Source organism: Bombus bifarius, unplaced genomic scaffold, assembly GCF_011952205.1.
Source record: "Bombus bifarius isolate JDL3187 unplaced genomic scaffold, Bbif_JDL3187 scf7180000008000, whole genome shotgun sequence".
Classification (NCBI taxonomy): domain Eukaryota; kingdom Metazoa; phylum Arthropoda; class Insecta; order Hymenoptera; family Apidae; genus Bombus; species Bombus bifarius.
This window is the reverse complement of record NW_022884379.1, coordinates 2,370,199-2,387,496: the sequence shown is the minus strand read 5'-3', so window position 1 is coordinate 2,387,496 and position 17,298 is coordinate 2,370,199. Positions and strand designations below refer to the sequence as shown.

At 35.5% G+C, this 17,298-nt stretch overlaps 1 protein-coding gene across 1 annotated transcript in view; it reads right to left on the bottom strand.

Moving 5' to 3' along the window:
- Positions 1-1,146: 1,146 nt before the first annotated feature.
- LOC117206261 (small conductance calcium-activated potassium channel protein-like) overlaps positions 1,147-17,298 on the bottom strand; it is a gene marked incomplete at its 3' end in the record, with an annotated part of 194,225 nt that continues 178,073 nt past the window's right edge. The window contains exon 6 of the mRNA XM_033445429.1: positions 1,147-1,516. Within this exon, the coding sequence (XP_033301320.1) occupies positions 1,147-1,516 (370 nt within the window). The remainder of the gene's footprint in view (positions 1,517-17,298) is intronic.

Sequence of the window (17,298 nt, the reverse complement as noted above, 5' to 3'; positions counted from 1 at the left end):
AAGCTATTACGTTGCAAGCAATATATAGTTTGTCATAATGTTATAAATATGTCAATTATTTGAAATTTTTTTAAACTATAGAATCTACATGGACAAAAATATTAAGCGAACTTATGGAATTCTCTCTTTCATAACCAAGATATTAAATGAAAAAAGAATTCGACGATATAAATAGATTGAAAAAATGTATAAATGAAGTGTTGTGTTAACACAATGTCTATCCTTCGTAGTTAAAACGAACAACCTATTTAACAGCAGATCGATAGTAATATCGATTATGCCTGTACGTGTCATGAACTATAAGTAGTTAATTTTCCCGTATGTCGACAATGATTTAGATAGGCAGAAAATCAGGGTTGCTTCACGAGGGTTGGAAAGTTGATGGAGAGCTCAATTCCGTTCGACATCCAGTCATTGAAGTTTCATTTACTTACCGGCTCGACAAATTATCGTACTATCAACTATTCATACTTTACCGTGGTATCGTCGCTTCGTATTACTTTTGTGTCGATGGAATTTCACGGTCATTAATCAGATTTAATCATGAGAGGAGGAGGAAAGTAGGCGGGAAACCGGAAAATTAGTTTTGTATCAATTGCTCGATTAATCATCGTTAACTCGTAATTTGGGGTTGGTGCACGACGCGTGCTTAACAGGCGTGTCGATTTCACGCACCTGCGTGACTTCTTTGATTACCCTCGAAAAGCCACGCCGATTAATTTGTCCGCTCAGCTGGCAAACATCACTGCTACTTTGCTTTCTTCTTTTCATTAAATTTATAAAGCATAGGATGTCGTAAACGTTCTTGATTGTGACTTTCCATTCCACACTTCTGTTAATCTTCTTGAAATTTTGTATCGATTTGAGATGAAATATTAATTAAGAAAATAGACAACTGCCAAACTAAAAAGACAAGAGAACTTATGAAATAACTTACTAGAATATTTACAGAAAATATAATATTGTCGATTTGAACTTTCAACTGTTAATTTTCTTGAAATGTACTCTTGTTAACGATTAAATACTAATTGAGAAAATAGACAATCAAAAGTGTTAGAATTACCCGAATAGATTAATTCTCACATGCAACAATTTCTTCAGTAAATAAGCAATCTTCTTGCAATTTGTTTGAGAAATAATACATACATCCGTGACACAGGAAACGTCGATAAAGGTGTAGTAAAGGGTAGAACGCTAGAATATAGAGCGAGACGAGATCAAGACATTTCTTCCGCTCTGAAAGACAGTCAACGCGTTCCGCTTTCTGAAATGAAACCCCACAGGTGTGTGCAAACGCCACGGGTTTATATCGTATGGCCTTTTTCCACGTTCGTTTGGTGGAGGCAACGTCCACGGATAGATTGTTTACATGCACGCTACAAGGACGTAACATCGAGCCTATTGGATTTTTTATACGCACCTGAACTTCTAAGGCATGGTAAGCAAATATGAGGCCAATCAGTATCACAGTAGACACAGAGATCAGGGTTTTCAGTGCTGTCGAGTAAAACGAGGCCTGCAACATAAAACGTCGTCCTCGTAAATCCCAGTTCCGCCATTTAAACCATACATATCGCCTTTATTCTACTATCTCCTCTCTAAATGTTTTCTAATAAAAGTAGGATATTATTCGGTAGGAAATCTGCAAACGTGGGTTCATATACGTTAATTTCTTTATTAACTGTAATTCTTCGAGCAATTTTTCTCCTTTCCTCTTTTTGAAAAAATATCTGATATGAGAGAGAATTTGTTTCTTAAGAAATAATAAATAAATATTCATATTTTATGCGTAACAGACACAATTTCGTTATTTCTTCACCATAAACAAGAATTATTTTAGCTACCGCGTTACTGGATAAGGTAATATACGCTACAAAGTTGAATTCGTTCAGTTAAGCACTTTGTTGGGAAAGTTTCGAGCGAGTTCGGCAGGTACCAAACTATAGGAAAACTAATTTTTAATGCAATTTTTACGGCGAACGATATGGTACACGCGACTATTTGACATCGCGCCCATGTTCTGCCAATAATTCGCAGAAATTTTGTGCAAGCACAGATTCATGCGATTATAAAAGGGGAAAAAAGGCGAAATGGTCGTCGGAAAAAATTCATGCTGTCAATGACACGACGATAAGAGAAATAGCTACCACGTAGTATGTGTTTTCCTGAGTGTCGTGATGTTTGCTATAAATCTTGCAAATAGGAATCATAAAATAAAAGAGAAAGTTCCAAGACAAAAATGTAATTAGAAGTATAATTCCTTTATACATCTTAAATATCTTTTTTTAACTCTGTTATTCTATCATTTACATTTTATATTTTAATCATTGCTTTTAAGTGAGTTTCTGTAGAATGTCAACTTTAAGTTATTTCTCTCTCAAAAGTGTTTCACTTACATTATCATAATTTCTAGACCCTAAGTAAGACAACTGTCAATGTCAAATATTTTAATTTCAGATAAAACATCGTCAAACAAAATGTATTTAAATATATGTTTTGTAAAGTTCAATCCAATTACCATACTTCCATCTCAACAGGTTCGATCAATCCTCATCGTCTGTATTTCCTAGGACGTCGAACGAGAAAATTCTTCGCAAAAGAATTAATTGCAGCTCCGACGTTCGCCGTACAGCCGGAAAAAGAAAACACGCGCTCAAGCACGGGATACTGAAATATTTATGCGTTTGCGTAAAGTTGCTTATTGCTCGTAAAAGTCAAACAGGGACTGCGTTTTTTTTAAAGGTGACATTAAACTCTTCCGACTGCAAGGCATGTGACATTTAGAGAGAGAAAAATGGTGAAAAAAGAAAATTTCATCCTTCCGGTTCATCTTTTCCGAAACGTCTTCCGAGTAGTGCGAAAAAGGACATGCTAACATAGCATGGAATTTCATGAATAATATTTTTCTCCTGCTATTTGTTCCTCTCAGAATCTCCCACTTCTAACTCATATTAAGGAAAAATATGATTCTCTCTTTAAGGAAGATTGTCTCTGGTATGTTATATCGTTTTAAGAACAGTGATTTTAATGAATTGTTTCTTTTAAATTGAACGCCTTTCTATTAAATATTTTATAGTGTTTATGTATAATTTCTGTATTTATGGTCCACACATCTTTGTTCTTCATTTATAGCCCCGATGGATCTTCTATGTTACGATTTCAGCGCAATAATAAATCAGAATATTATTCAGCGAAATTTCCGCGTTTAGGAAGTTATCGTACGTTACCGAACATGTACGCGTGACATCATTCAACGTTCCGCGGTATAATATTGTAGTTCGTGTGTATCATTTGCATGCTATTTGTGCCTTCTATTTATAAAATTGCATTTGCATAGATGCGATTATCGCCAGTACGCGTTACGTTGTTTAAATCGTGAAATTCGATGTCTCGTGTTATTTTTATAATCAACTGGCAGGTAACGAGGATACAAAGTTTAATTCTCATAAATATGTACGTAGATATTCGTTCACTTTCATTCTCGATTACTTAGTGAAACTGATTCAGTATGTTTCACGAAGGTAAATTGCTCCCAGCTTTTATTTGTTTCAACTTCGAACTTTCATCCTATAATCGTTACAGAGAGAAGATATTACAAAATAAATAATTAGATTTAACAATTATTTCGTGTGATCTGTTTTATGAAAATTTCCAATAATTTAATAAGCAATTTTCTCATAAATCAGAGTTAAATTTCGTTTATATTGCCTTTACGATGCGATTTCCTTATGAAAATACGAATACATTTAATTAACTCGAAAAATCTATACAAATCCAGAAGAAAATTCAAGCTCTATCCATTTTTATATCTTATTTCAGTGGTATTCAAACAATGTTATTTTATTATTGAATATTTTTATTATTCAAAAATTTATTTTCAATGTCAACGTACCTACGCTGTTGCATCAATTATAAGTAATTACGTAGCGGGCCAATTTTTGCTAAACTTAAAACAAGCAGATTATTTATTAGTAGACCGCGAATTTTTATGCATTTACGAAAAATTTGAAGATACAAAAGTGATTTGGTTTCTATCGGTTCTACGTGGTTCTACTTAACGCAAAATTACGTCTCGCCAATTTTTTCGGCGACCACAGAGATCAGTCGCAGTTCGACTTTACATTTTTGATTTAATTACTGAGAGAATACTTGGCTTGAAGTGCTTCGAGTGACTCGAGAGCTCTTTATTCAAGACCTTACGATCCTCGTCATTCCTACGTTTTAGGACTCTCCACGTCCTTCGATTTTTACTGTGAATCGATAGCTTCAAATGGGCCATTTTGTATCATTCACAGAGAAGATTTGTAAAGTTTAACAGAGTATGACTGCACTGCCGCTCAAATGTCTTAGGAGAGTTATTATTTGCTTAAAAACTGAGAAAAGTAATCGTTAAAAATATGAAGAAATATCAGTCAACTTGATGCTTTGTATGACAGAAAAGCTACTTAACATGTTTAATGAATAAGATAGATAGAGGCAACCATCTCAGCCAAGGTTCAACATTTCTCGAATATATGAGGTTTAACATTGCTTCATTAAAAAAAAAAGAACCCCATTTTATTGAAGAATCACGAATGTTTCTGTTTAATTCTCTTCAATATTTGTCCGAACATTTCATTATTTTATGAGAACTCATAATACGATCTGATTAAAGCGACACTTTTTAATACTTTCAAACGTCAGGATATAAAGGCATTACGTTTGTAATAACTTGATATAAATAACGATCATCAAGGAACTCGTATAAGCAAATGTTAAAATTTTGAACCGCAATAATTCGAAGATGCAGGATCATCAATAATAATGTAATTTAATTGGTTCACGAAGCCCTAAATAGCCAGATTCAGGTTTCGTGGTAGCGATATTGTGGCTGCTGTAATAATAGGCAGTCAGTTAATTAGTTAGTTACATATAAGAGGAATATAAATTAGCCGCAGCGCGGAAATACGTTTCCGCTAGCCGTGTCCGATGATGAAGACGTCACTCTTTGATAAGATATTGATATTGAAATTAACGAAAACTGACGCGTACTGAATGAAACTTAATCAGCAAGGAAGACTGGGCCAAGTTTCATCTCCGCTGCATGGTGTACTGTGTTTTCATTCATATTAAAATTAACTTTCGATGCTTTAAACTGGCGATATTCAGAATTAAAAGAATTTTTTGAAATGTGATTACAAAATGAATACAAAGGCATCAAATTCTTTATTTTTGAAAATATACTTAAAAATACGCAGTTACTTTTCGTAAAATTATTCCATTTCCAACTAAAGTTTCATGATCTTCTGATTTTTTAACTTGACAAATTTTTATTTATCTCTTATAGTAAACGAAATTCCTTGTTAGAATACTATGTTTAACATATGGTACAACTTGTTCAAATTAATACTATCTTCCTTCGAACAATTCCTTCGAGTTATTAGTACCTTCATCAAAGGAAAGCAATTTACTAAATCTAAGAAAGTCACGCCTCTAATAGCGTAGGAAGATTTGATAAATAATAAAAGTTTGTGTCGAACAAATTTTATTGAATGTCAGTTTTCGCTTGTGAACAGGTTCGCTAATATCGTTAGGAAACTAGAGAACCTGGTCGGACCAATAAATTCGCCTGGTGGCAATGGGGCCAAAAGCTGTTATCGCGATCACTCTGGTCATCGATCGAAATCGTTCACGACATCGGCCGAACGGTCAGTTGTCTTTAAGAGGTGCTAACCCTCAATTGGATCATCGACATCGCGCATCCACGGCAAATCGCTTTGGCCCCGTTCGCCTCTGTGAATCAACTGTAACGAAACTAAAATGGATTAACGGCTGTATCTATATATTCTCATATACATAGTTCTCCTATAATGTCTCTAGTAATAATCAATCATAATTTCTTCCTCAATAAGCAAAGAAAAATCCAGTTATAGAGAGCTAAAGATAAATATTTTTATTATATTAAGCAGTGCACTCCCGTTAAAAACTCTTCGCATTTATTTTTAATAAAGTTTCAATATTTAACGTAGACTAAGAACTTTAAATACAAAGACAGACTTTAATAAAATTGTTAACACATCAACTAGCTTCTTTATCGCATACAGTGTTAAACTTTTTTTAACTTCACTTTCTTTAACTTTTTAACTAACCCTTAGCTATTTTTCACTTTGTACGTAGTTTCCGCTATTATTTTGCTATTCGCTTGTATTTCGCTTTTATATAATATTAATATCTACTGTAAGATTTTCGAGCGGAAGTGCACCTGTTCATTAGAGCCATTCATGAACGAGTAGAAGCGTTCAAGAACCTAAAGTATCACCGACTGATCGGAAATCGAGTCACCAACTTCTGAGAATCGCGTTTCGGCGACTGATGCGCATGATCAGCATTCTCCTGTTAACAGTCCAATTTATCAGAGAGTCGGTTCATCGAATTGCCATTCGAGGGACGATTGTTGTCGATGTTCCAGGTGTTCCTCATAGAAATCCACCTTAAAGTAAATTTACTCATTCATCCACGAACGAGGAACTACGATGTCATGTTGCACGAAAACGAATAGAACCACGATTTTTGGACGGCGACCAAACGTTCGCTTTTCCGCTCGTTTCGTTTGTCGATAACGCCGAGAAACGTAATCCGGAGCGTGCAGAAATCTGTCACGATGCACTTTTCTGTAGTGGATTGCCGCGAAGGCAGATTATCGATTGATCCGGTGAGACGAACCCTTTGTCGTTTGATAATTTGTTTTGCCACATTATATTCTTGCCGAAGAGGAAATTATTTTTCGCCAATTGAAACGGTTTTGGTTTGGTCATTGTTTGTTAAAAGTATAAGAAATTATTGCCAAAAAGAAAATTATTTTTCGCTGACCGAGGTGATTTTGATTTAGTCATTGTTTGTAAAAGATGTGAGGTCTCTCTATAAGTATTTAGTGTATGAGATTTGTGTTATCAGCACATTGGAAAAGGAAAAGAGTTAAATCTTTTGGCTATCGTAAAAACAGGATTTGTATTATTTGGTCGTTATAAGAGAAAAGAGGCTAAGTCTTTTATAAGGAATTAAGCCTTCCAAGAAAATTTGCTGAGCGAACGGAGAAATAGAAAGAATATTCGATCTATCTATTCTAAGAAACAGTTATAAGATATCGAAAGGTAGGAATAATATTTAAAAAGTATAAAAATTAGTTACTTAATTCAATTTAGAAACTTCCTTGAAAGTTCATTTTTCTTCATTATTTGCCATTTAGTTAGTTTCTCGAACGAAAATAATATCTACGCTTATATTAAACCAGAATTCGATTTACTTCGATCGCGAACTTAATTACGTATGAAATGTGAAGTGATGCCTGACATGGTCCGTGCAAACCACCAAATACAGTCTCTAATTTCTATCAAAGCCTTGATAAACGACTAATTTTGCGCGAAACACACACTAATCTAAATCTCTCAGATACAACGCGTAGCATCGATAAAATCATATCGCGATACCGGTCGTGAGGCATCGAATTTATTCGAAAAAAATCAGCCAATACTTAATCGGACTGCGATCATACTGACACGGCATCCCTCGTGTAAATCAATCTTAAATTTCATTCGTTCAACTGATAATAGGATTTGAATCCCCCTACGATTTCATCCCTCTCGAGTCGTTTCATCAACGCCACGTACATTCTATTTTCTGTCCACGATGAAACTGCATGTGGATTCTACACAAATGTATAAAATCTCGTACTATTCTATTTTTTTCTAGTTAATGCAGAAATAAAAATATAGATATATGAAAATCTTCTACAATACGATTCAACAGCACAAAGGGTCTCTCGTCTCCCGATGCTACCAACTGCTGTCTCTTGCATGGATCTTACGTAATATATACTTACACCCACACGTTCTGTTTTTCCGTATTTTACAACCACTTGTATTCAATTCAGACAACCTACGCAACGTTCTCACATAAGACATACAGACGTGTGAAAACGGCGCTATGTACATACCGCCTTGATCACCTAAAACCTTAGCTCAGACAATTTATTCTTCTCTCCTGCTCCAGTATATTCTTTGTTATACATTTTACATTCGACAATCAGTATTTCGCTATAAACACTCGCAGCAAATTACCATACGTAGAAGAGAAAAGTAGATGTTTGAAAGATGGTAAGGTAAGACACACTTCTTAAAAAATGATAAAATGGTAGATAGTAAATTTTAACTAAACCGTGTAGTATTTTTTGTCTAATACTCGCAGACAGTTTCTGACAACGATATTATGTCATTTTACACGAATCTAAAAAGTCTGATTAACCAACGATTTTCCTAGCAACCTATAGCGGCTACAAAATGTATTGAAATACTATCGCATTTATTATAGCAGTTACATATTAATTAATTATGTCTAAGTATTACATTATACGTAGTAGCTTCATACGATTACAGAAATTCGACACTATGCAAATGAAATGAGTCTGATAAGAAAAACGGTTTATTGAAAAATAAGGATATATGACGATACTTTCTCTAGCCACTGTAAGTGGATTATTAAATTTCATAGGAGACCAGCATGTACCTCGATACTTATGAAAATGACTATGCCTCGCTAAGGCACTCTGTAGAGCTGCAAACCACTTTAAACTAGCAAATATACACAACAATATCAGTATGTCACTCGACCCTACGTGGAAATTAACTGCAACGCTGGCAAAACGTTAGGATAAAACGCCTAGTGGACACGAGGCCTGCATCCGGGAGCCTCGAGCAGCAATTTAGAGTGATTTTAATACCGGGATCGCCCGCAGCGGAACGTTTATGCTCTGCACATTCACGAGCCCGCACTTCACGCTGCTTGCTCGTCTACCATTCGAGAGCACGCGTTGCACGCTGCTTTCCTCTTTCGATGTTTATCCGCTTGGCGTACTATACTATACTATTATATAGGTACATACTTTGCTTCTTACCGCGTGTACAACTACGCGATACTAATTTACCATGGATTTTAGATTATCGGAATCTGTGGATCGAGATTAGTTATGGTTTCAACTGGATGTATTGTTTGCAGCGGACGCAGATTCAGCCGTTATTAGGTTTGTTAAACGATCGCGAGACGAAAGGCTATTATTAGTTCCGGAATATTAGCTCTCGGACGATTGCTCGACAAACTAAAGGAAATTATTGATTGCTTTCCCCTTGCTCGGCTTTGATTAACGTTCGTTAATGAATTTTAAACGAGGAGTTGACATTTTTATAAAGTAAGGGGATACATTCTTTCCTGATCCATTCACGACGTATGGAGAATTTGGACGAAGTTTAAGCTCATACGTGATTACGATTGTCTTATAAAATTATTATTTACTAATTACTGAGTAAGAAATTTAGTTAAGTAATGAGCGAATTGTTTCTGAAGAGTTTCACATCAAATAGATATAGGCGAATAGGTACGAAACTTGTTACAGTTCTGCAAGAGAATTCATTAATACTGTAACTTGTAAATCTATTAGTGACTTACTGCAACTTGCAACTTTATTAATGACTTGTAAAATTTCAATACCCTAAAATCCCACGACTATCACAGAATAACGTGAATGGTTCCTTCATTCAGTGATTCATTTAATCTTATAGAATTGGAGAAATATTATTTCTGTTATTCTAAGATGATCTTACCGACTAATTTATAACGAACACATATGTAGATATTCTCTAATTAATTTTTTCTATCTTGTTTTCGAAGGATCGATATGCAGATAAGTGATGAGTCAAATTTAATGAATAACAGTAATTACGCATAATTGCTCCACGCTTTGTTTATTCCATTATGTACTCTTGACAAACGTGGAATTTCGCTTTATTAATAGTCCGCTCCAATAATGAAATACTCTAACATAATAATCACGTAATTATCGGTAACATATTGCCAACCAACACGGACGGGACGCATTAATAGATTCAATCGTGCACGCGATTACGGTCAATTTTCATGTCGAAAGCAAAGATTAAAGAATTCAAACATAGAATGTTACGTTATATCGTAAAAATGTTTTGCTTTACCGTAGTCACGACGCAAAGCAAAGAAATCGCGAGAAGAAATTCGCCTTGTACCAGGCGAACGAAGTATTTTCTATCTTGAATCCCTCCACTCTGCTCTTTTTTTCTTTTTTCCATCGAGCTGTCGATATTTGCAAGCGATGGAGAAAATAAAAAAAACGCGAGCTTCAACAAAGAGCGCGACGGTCTATGTAATTTCTCGCAATATTCCAAGCCTCGATCGATCTCTCTCTTTCTCTCTCTCTCTCTCTCTCTCTCTCTGCATTGACCCGATATAGCCTATGATTCATGGATTTTGCTAATTGAACCGTGTATACTGGTTGCTTATCATTATACTCGTTCTAATAGAGCCGATCGTTTCGTCCAAATAGTCTCACTGCGAAATCGCGACTATGATGGATATTGGGCTTTCTATGGAAATCTTGATTGTAATTATCATGGAAAAACATTTGCTAAGTAAGTACAGGTTCTATATATCGTTTGTAATATTTATCTAATTTTGGAAATTTGGACCTTTAGCTGCGATCCTATGCTCAAGTTTTTCTAAAATCACGAGAAATCGTTTCCTCTGTTAAAACGAGAGCAAGATCGAGATATAAAAATCCGAATACCGTGACGGAATAAAAATGAGGAACGAGTTCCAATTTCAGGATGTTTGTAAGTTATTACAAATCGGAAAGTAGATTTATTACATCAGAATTTAAGACGGATCCGTAAACTTAAAAAAACTTTCGACTATCCGGGAACAACGTAATATTCCTTGTATTTGCTATGAAAATCTGACGGCGTGTATTTAATATCGGGCGAAATATTTTGCAAAGTTTTATTCGATCCACGAGCGAAATGATACGCAAATATTGGACTAATTCGATATCCGGAAATTCACGGTGCACCCGTCGATATTTACATGATGGATATTTCGTGGCGATTTAATTCGGAAATCTCAGCCACCCAAACGAAATGCATAACATCGAAGTCGAAATTTAATAAAAATTAAAGAAGCCAGAGTTGAGGCACTGTTCAGAAGGGTTTCGGTCGAAATGAAGTCGAACCGTTTCCACGTAATTACCTGCTCGTTAACATAGCCTGTGGCATATTCTTAATGAACTGCTGAGCAGTCACGCGGCATCATTGTAATTCGCTCTAGAAACGTTGTTACTCGCTTTCAACGCTTTAAATTAGCGGACTTTTTACTCTTCTGATGGAAAATTTAATTTCGATGCAATTAAAAAAAAAAAAAAAATAATCCTGTGTTGAAATGATTTTAACATGAAATTCAAGGTTAGAGGTCGTTGAATTTAAAACTTGACTTCTTTTTACCATTGATATATTGGAGTTTTTAATTCTAGCGTTTCATTAGTAATTACATCTCTTAAATCTTCGTTTGCCTCCCTATGATAATATCCCAGATCTCATAAAATTTACGATAAAAATTCTTAAGATCACTAAGATGGATTTGAGTAAATAAAATTTTACAGTCACGGATAATTGAAACAAAAGTTTGCTATAAATACTCTGCATTGATTTTAACGACTCTACGACTGTCTTCTAAATAGAGAAATTATTATATCTAAGATATTATTAAAATGATCTCTGTTTCACTTCATACACCCCAATCTTCCTATGCATATTCACAAACATTCTTCGCCGCTCACAATAAACATTTTACCTAAAATTAACCCAAAATTAAAGTTAAACACCCAATATGTTTCTAAATCCACAACAGCCTTCAAAGACCCAAAACAATTATTCCAGCAAATCGCCGACTCATTTATCAACATCCAACCCCGGCGTTTCGTCATTAAACACGGGTGCTGCTATTGTTCCAGCAAACTACCACCATTATCACAATCAAACAAACTGACTACACTGTTCGTTTTATAGTTTACTCCGTTTAGTAGAGCGAAAGCAAATAATCGGTTGGCTAATATGTCGCATCGCGGATTCAGGCGACTAACAGAGTGACGCTTCATCGACAGGTTCTCATTCGAACGCGGTCAATTTTCTCTTCTACCGAAATCTGCCTGTGTTTTAGCCCGGAAACTTTCCTAATTTCGACACAGTTTACTGCGTTAGGCGGTCTGTTTACAGCAAACCCGTCGAGAGAGCGCGAACCCGGACGTTTACACGCTCCTTTGGCATCCTAAATTTTAGATTAAAGTCTCGAGCTTGCTTAACACTTTGCGCCTCGAGAAAAGTTCCATGGAAACACGCGTAGCCACGTATCGATTTCGGGCATGGCCATTGTACGATGCGATACCATCGACGAAATCGAATTCTAGTGGCGGTTGTGATTCGGCGGAGGGAACGTTGATAGCGAAATCCGCCACGTTTTACGGTGACTCTAACGCGAAATGTGAAACCGTATCTCGAAGTCAGCCCGATTTTCCGAGGTCGGATTGCGGCGGAAATCTCGTGGTTTTCAGTATTTTAATGGATCTTGATGTATTGGTTATTGCTTTTTTTATTATGGCTGTATCGTTTCTTATTTGTATCGGTTATGATCAATTGTGTTTTTCACTGATAAGTTCCCTCAGATCGAGGAAAGATATAAAATGATTGAAAAGTATAAAACGTTCTATAAACGTTTTTCTGAAACTGAGAAAGTGGAAGGAAGAATAATAAATAAATGAGAATTAGGGAAAAGCAGCACTGATTAAATCGAACGAACTTCGAAGAATGATGTATATTCCTTATTTGTTCTTGAGTCCAATGAATTCGACCGAATGTTACAGTAAGCTTGTTTATTTCGAGCTAGCGCTATTTGCAGAGTGAGTTATTGGAATTCCATCTAGTCGTGTAATTTATATGATTCGTGATTTTTATGGTCCTTGCGTAGAATTTATGCGTAAGCTGCATATGTACAGGGAAACGTATAGAGCAATCGTAAATGAAAGATTTCCAAAGGAGAAAAGGCAAGTTACTACCAGATTGGCTCGATCATGCGATCATATATCAAAACTGAATAAACTCTCTGAAAAAGCTGTCCTATCATTGCCAATATTACTGAAACTAAATTTTTGTTATAGGAAATAACTATTACAGAGCCTGAAGTATTTAGATAAAATATCCGTATTCATTAAATTCGCGAAAAGAACTAAAGAAAAAGCGAAGAAATAAACACAGTAGCTATATTATACATATAGGTACATGTAGTGACTTATAGAACACTATCTGAATGCTTGTTATTTTATACATCTTATACAAAACATTTTGAAATTAAATCTACATCGAAATTGACATATTATCACAATAGATATTCACACTTTAAGCTAAAATTTCAAACGTAAGTTTTTCCACTTTTGAGTGTTTAATAGAGCTATTATTAGTGGAACGAAATAATACTATAAACTCACATCCAGAAAGGGTGAATTACAATTAGTTCACATTTACTTTCAATGTTACGATTATTCAAATATACGAAAAAACTTTATTTTAAGGTTTTCAGTTATATTGCTGTTCTTCATAGTTGAGTACTACAGGAAAGTTACAGAATTTTCAGGTCACGAACGGGTTCTCCACCTTCATCCGGAACATCCGATAGGTAACATAAGTCGCAGCAATTTGCAATTCACGGGAAATGGATTGGCCAAGCCCGATAACGGATTGCACGTATCATGAAAGTTATAAATAAACGCATTTAATAGGCTGCAGGCTGCAAGCCTTAAGATTCACAACGTTTCTATGGTGACGACATGATCCGTTCGTGCGCATGTCGGTTTCGTCCGTGAGCCAAAGGAGAAACCGTGTGGTTCGGTTACGCCCTTGGAAAATTAACGTGAATACGCTTATGCCTGGACATACCGGACCGGTCTGCAAGCGTCCTCGAATCTCGATTGTTTGCCACGACGCTGCATCGTTCGCCTCGAGTCTCTTCCTCTCTATAATTAATCGATCCTTCCTCGTTAATTTAAGGGTTCATCAGAAGCGACTGCCTTGACAAACAACGGCGCGATAATTAATTCGATCGGTCTGCCTGCTTTTCATTCAGCTGCATAACAATATGGATTATTCGCTGAGATTACGAAATAATTCGTAAATCATTCGACCAAGCTACGAAACAATCGAACCTCTTGAAAGCTCCACCTTTAATATATTTCTCAATCTTATTAATCAATTACACGGTCAGCGTGCGATTTCTAAGAAAATTAATGACTCTTCTATAAAACTTGTCGTAAAAAGCTAGAACGAATAGTCATAAATCTCGAGATAAGTTTTAAGAAGAATTTTTGTAACACTACTTTTCCATATTTTCCAATTTACGGAGCTAAGTGGATCATTTATTTTGTTGGAGTTACGGCATCAATTTCCGATGGATTGTTTAAGAAACAATTTTCTCTCTGGCTCAGAAATTTGTTGGATGGAAAGTGTGTTTCCTTGAAGATATTTTTTAATGGAAGTTTACACGAGACGTCTCACTTTTTAATCTGTCCGCACAATTACTTCGAACCGTGTTACATCGAAATAGTCGTTAATTTGAATAAATTTTTCGCTGGTTACACTTTCGGGCCAATAACTGAATCAGAAATTACATACTGATTTATAATATAATTCAGCTGAATATAATATAAAAGAGGAGCGAAATATTGCAGAGAGAAGCTACGCGAACACGAGTAGAACCAGACGATGTGTAACCAGACAAGCTTTTTTTAATCGACGCAACAGAAACCATATATCCTTTTAAAATTCACCTATACTTCTCTCTTTAGAAAAGCTGCTTCGTTAAATCCTGTATTAATATATTATTTCTATCAATAAACCTCAAAATCCTGCGTTATAATACACATAAAAATGAAACACAAATACGAATAAAACATGCAAAAACGTATAAAACCCTCTATAAAATATATGAAACAATGGCGTTGCTTTTTACCATTTTAATATTCCATTGCTCTTGAATTTTTTTCAAGAAACGACGATCTCGAATGTTGCAGTACACCCGCCAAGCGAGCAATCGACCGTGATAAAATCCACCATTTACGAGCACCTTTCTGGCTGTACATTTCACCGTATCAAACTTCCACAATAATTATTACATCGTGCTTCACGATATCGAGTGATCATTTCGGAAAATGCGGTAGAAAATGGCTCGCGCGTCACCGATTTTTGACATTTCGACGAGATTATTTCTCGCAACTCGCACGATGCAAGAACGTTGGTATGGATGATAGTTAGGGGAAAATAAGCCTGCGAAGGGTTACACGTTCGCAGTCTCTTTTCGAGTCGTGGCAAACGAATGGGATGAAATATGATCGGGAGGGAAACGCTGCGAATAGTTTTACACCGGAAACGTAATACCTCGCCAGGAAGGGCAGAGGCCGCTGAATTTCGAGATTTTGTCGATCGATGATTTATACTCGCTACACGATTCGCGAAATAACATGAAATGGACACGCTGCTATTGTTTAATATCGACCACATATCAGTTGTATCCTATGACGTCGTTTTATAGGGATATGATAATATTTTAATAGTATTTTGTCCTATAATATTAATCTATTAAAGAGATAATATCATGATATTTGATATATTGCGGATATTTATGCAAATTCATATTTTCACAGGTATAATTAAAATTTGTTTCAGCAAATTGTTATGGTATAGAGATTACTATATATTTTTCACATTATGTGCATTCTGCGTATTTCTGCATCTTCAAACTTTTCATGAACGCATAAGAATCTGCAGTCCAATGATAAACAATATTTCTTGAAATTTTGAAAGGGATGAAAAAAATGTACATTTAGTTGTAAAATTGAATACAATAAAGACAACTTCTAAATCTTGGAACTGTTTCCCTGGAACACTGGAACGAGATAGAAAATGTGACTTATCGTGTTCGCCCCATGTAGCAATGTTATTACACAACCTGAATACACGAAATAACGAGCAGGAATTCGAAACAGCGTTAGAGTAGCTTCTCTTTGATCCAGCAAATATTCACAGGGTCTGCGATAGAGATGTAATTGAGGCTCGTATGCAGCAGCCATGAAATTAATTATCGGAAACATGTGTATACATCCTGAAAGACAAATGAAACGGCTCGCTAGTTGTTTGTTGTAAGGAAATACCTCGTGACGGGGATGATATTGTGGCGTGATAAGACGTGGGAGGGTACATCCAATGCGAGAGGCTTCGTTATATTTAAATAATTTCCCACGGGACATCGATTCGAATCAAATGCGACATATCATATTTTATCTTCCCCTAGCTAGTTCAATTTCTCTAACATGTCAATTCTCTTTGGCAAAGATAAGAGGTTTTGTATACAAATTTTACGATATAATACGAATGATGATTAATGATAATTTCGATCGATCTGTCAATACCACCGTTTACATTTTTGAATAGTTCTCAAGTATGTAGAATACAAATTGCGGTAAATAAACGATCATGAAGTAATTCAAAATTCAAAGGGTTTAAGCAAAACGTTCCAGGGTGATTTTCTGTGACAGGGAGGAGTATGTATATAAATTATTTATTGCGTGTTTTTGTGTTAAAGCAGAAGAATTAATTCATTATGGAAGGAATGCAATGGTTCGATATTTGTTCAAAGTTACGATATATGGAACAATTCCGGAAACATCAAAGGGCGGAAGAGAAAGAGTATACTTCAAAGGATATATATGCAAAACAAAAACACGCAGAAGGAAAAAAGAGCGAAGCCCAGTTGCTCGTTTGCTTTCTTTGACGTCGTAGAAAGAGTGAACGTAGGCTGCGAGATTACCAGGCGAAACGTACGAAGAATTTCCAGATAGGAATTTCGTTTGCTAGGAAATAAGGAATGCTACGCAAAAAATATTGAGAAACAAATGAAATTGAATTCCATTTAGTTAATTTCTTGTCCACTTGCAATTTTTATAACAGCGAGCTACGATGGTATAATCCTTTGATGGTTTTTAAATACCAATTCCTTTAGAAATTTTATTATACAAAATGTACAACGACCTATGTGTGCTGGGGAATTTCTTTTGTTTTTAGTAGAAATTCACGAAATTTTTTAATGTCTCATTCATCCATTAAAGACCAGCAAGCAGTGAAATAACGTGCAAAAATTGTACGAACTCGTTTAATTTCAAAATGAATTCTCGTAATCAACGTTATGGAACAAGTAGGACGATTATTCTTCTCAGCAAACGAGGAAAGATTACAGATGGTTAAATCAACCAGTGGTCTAATGACGGTGCATTTCGAGCGAATATCGTAGCATGAGCTGTATCGTTGATGCTGCAGCCAACCTAGAGTTTCAGCTGAAATTTATTACCGTAGAAAGTTTTATCAGCTG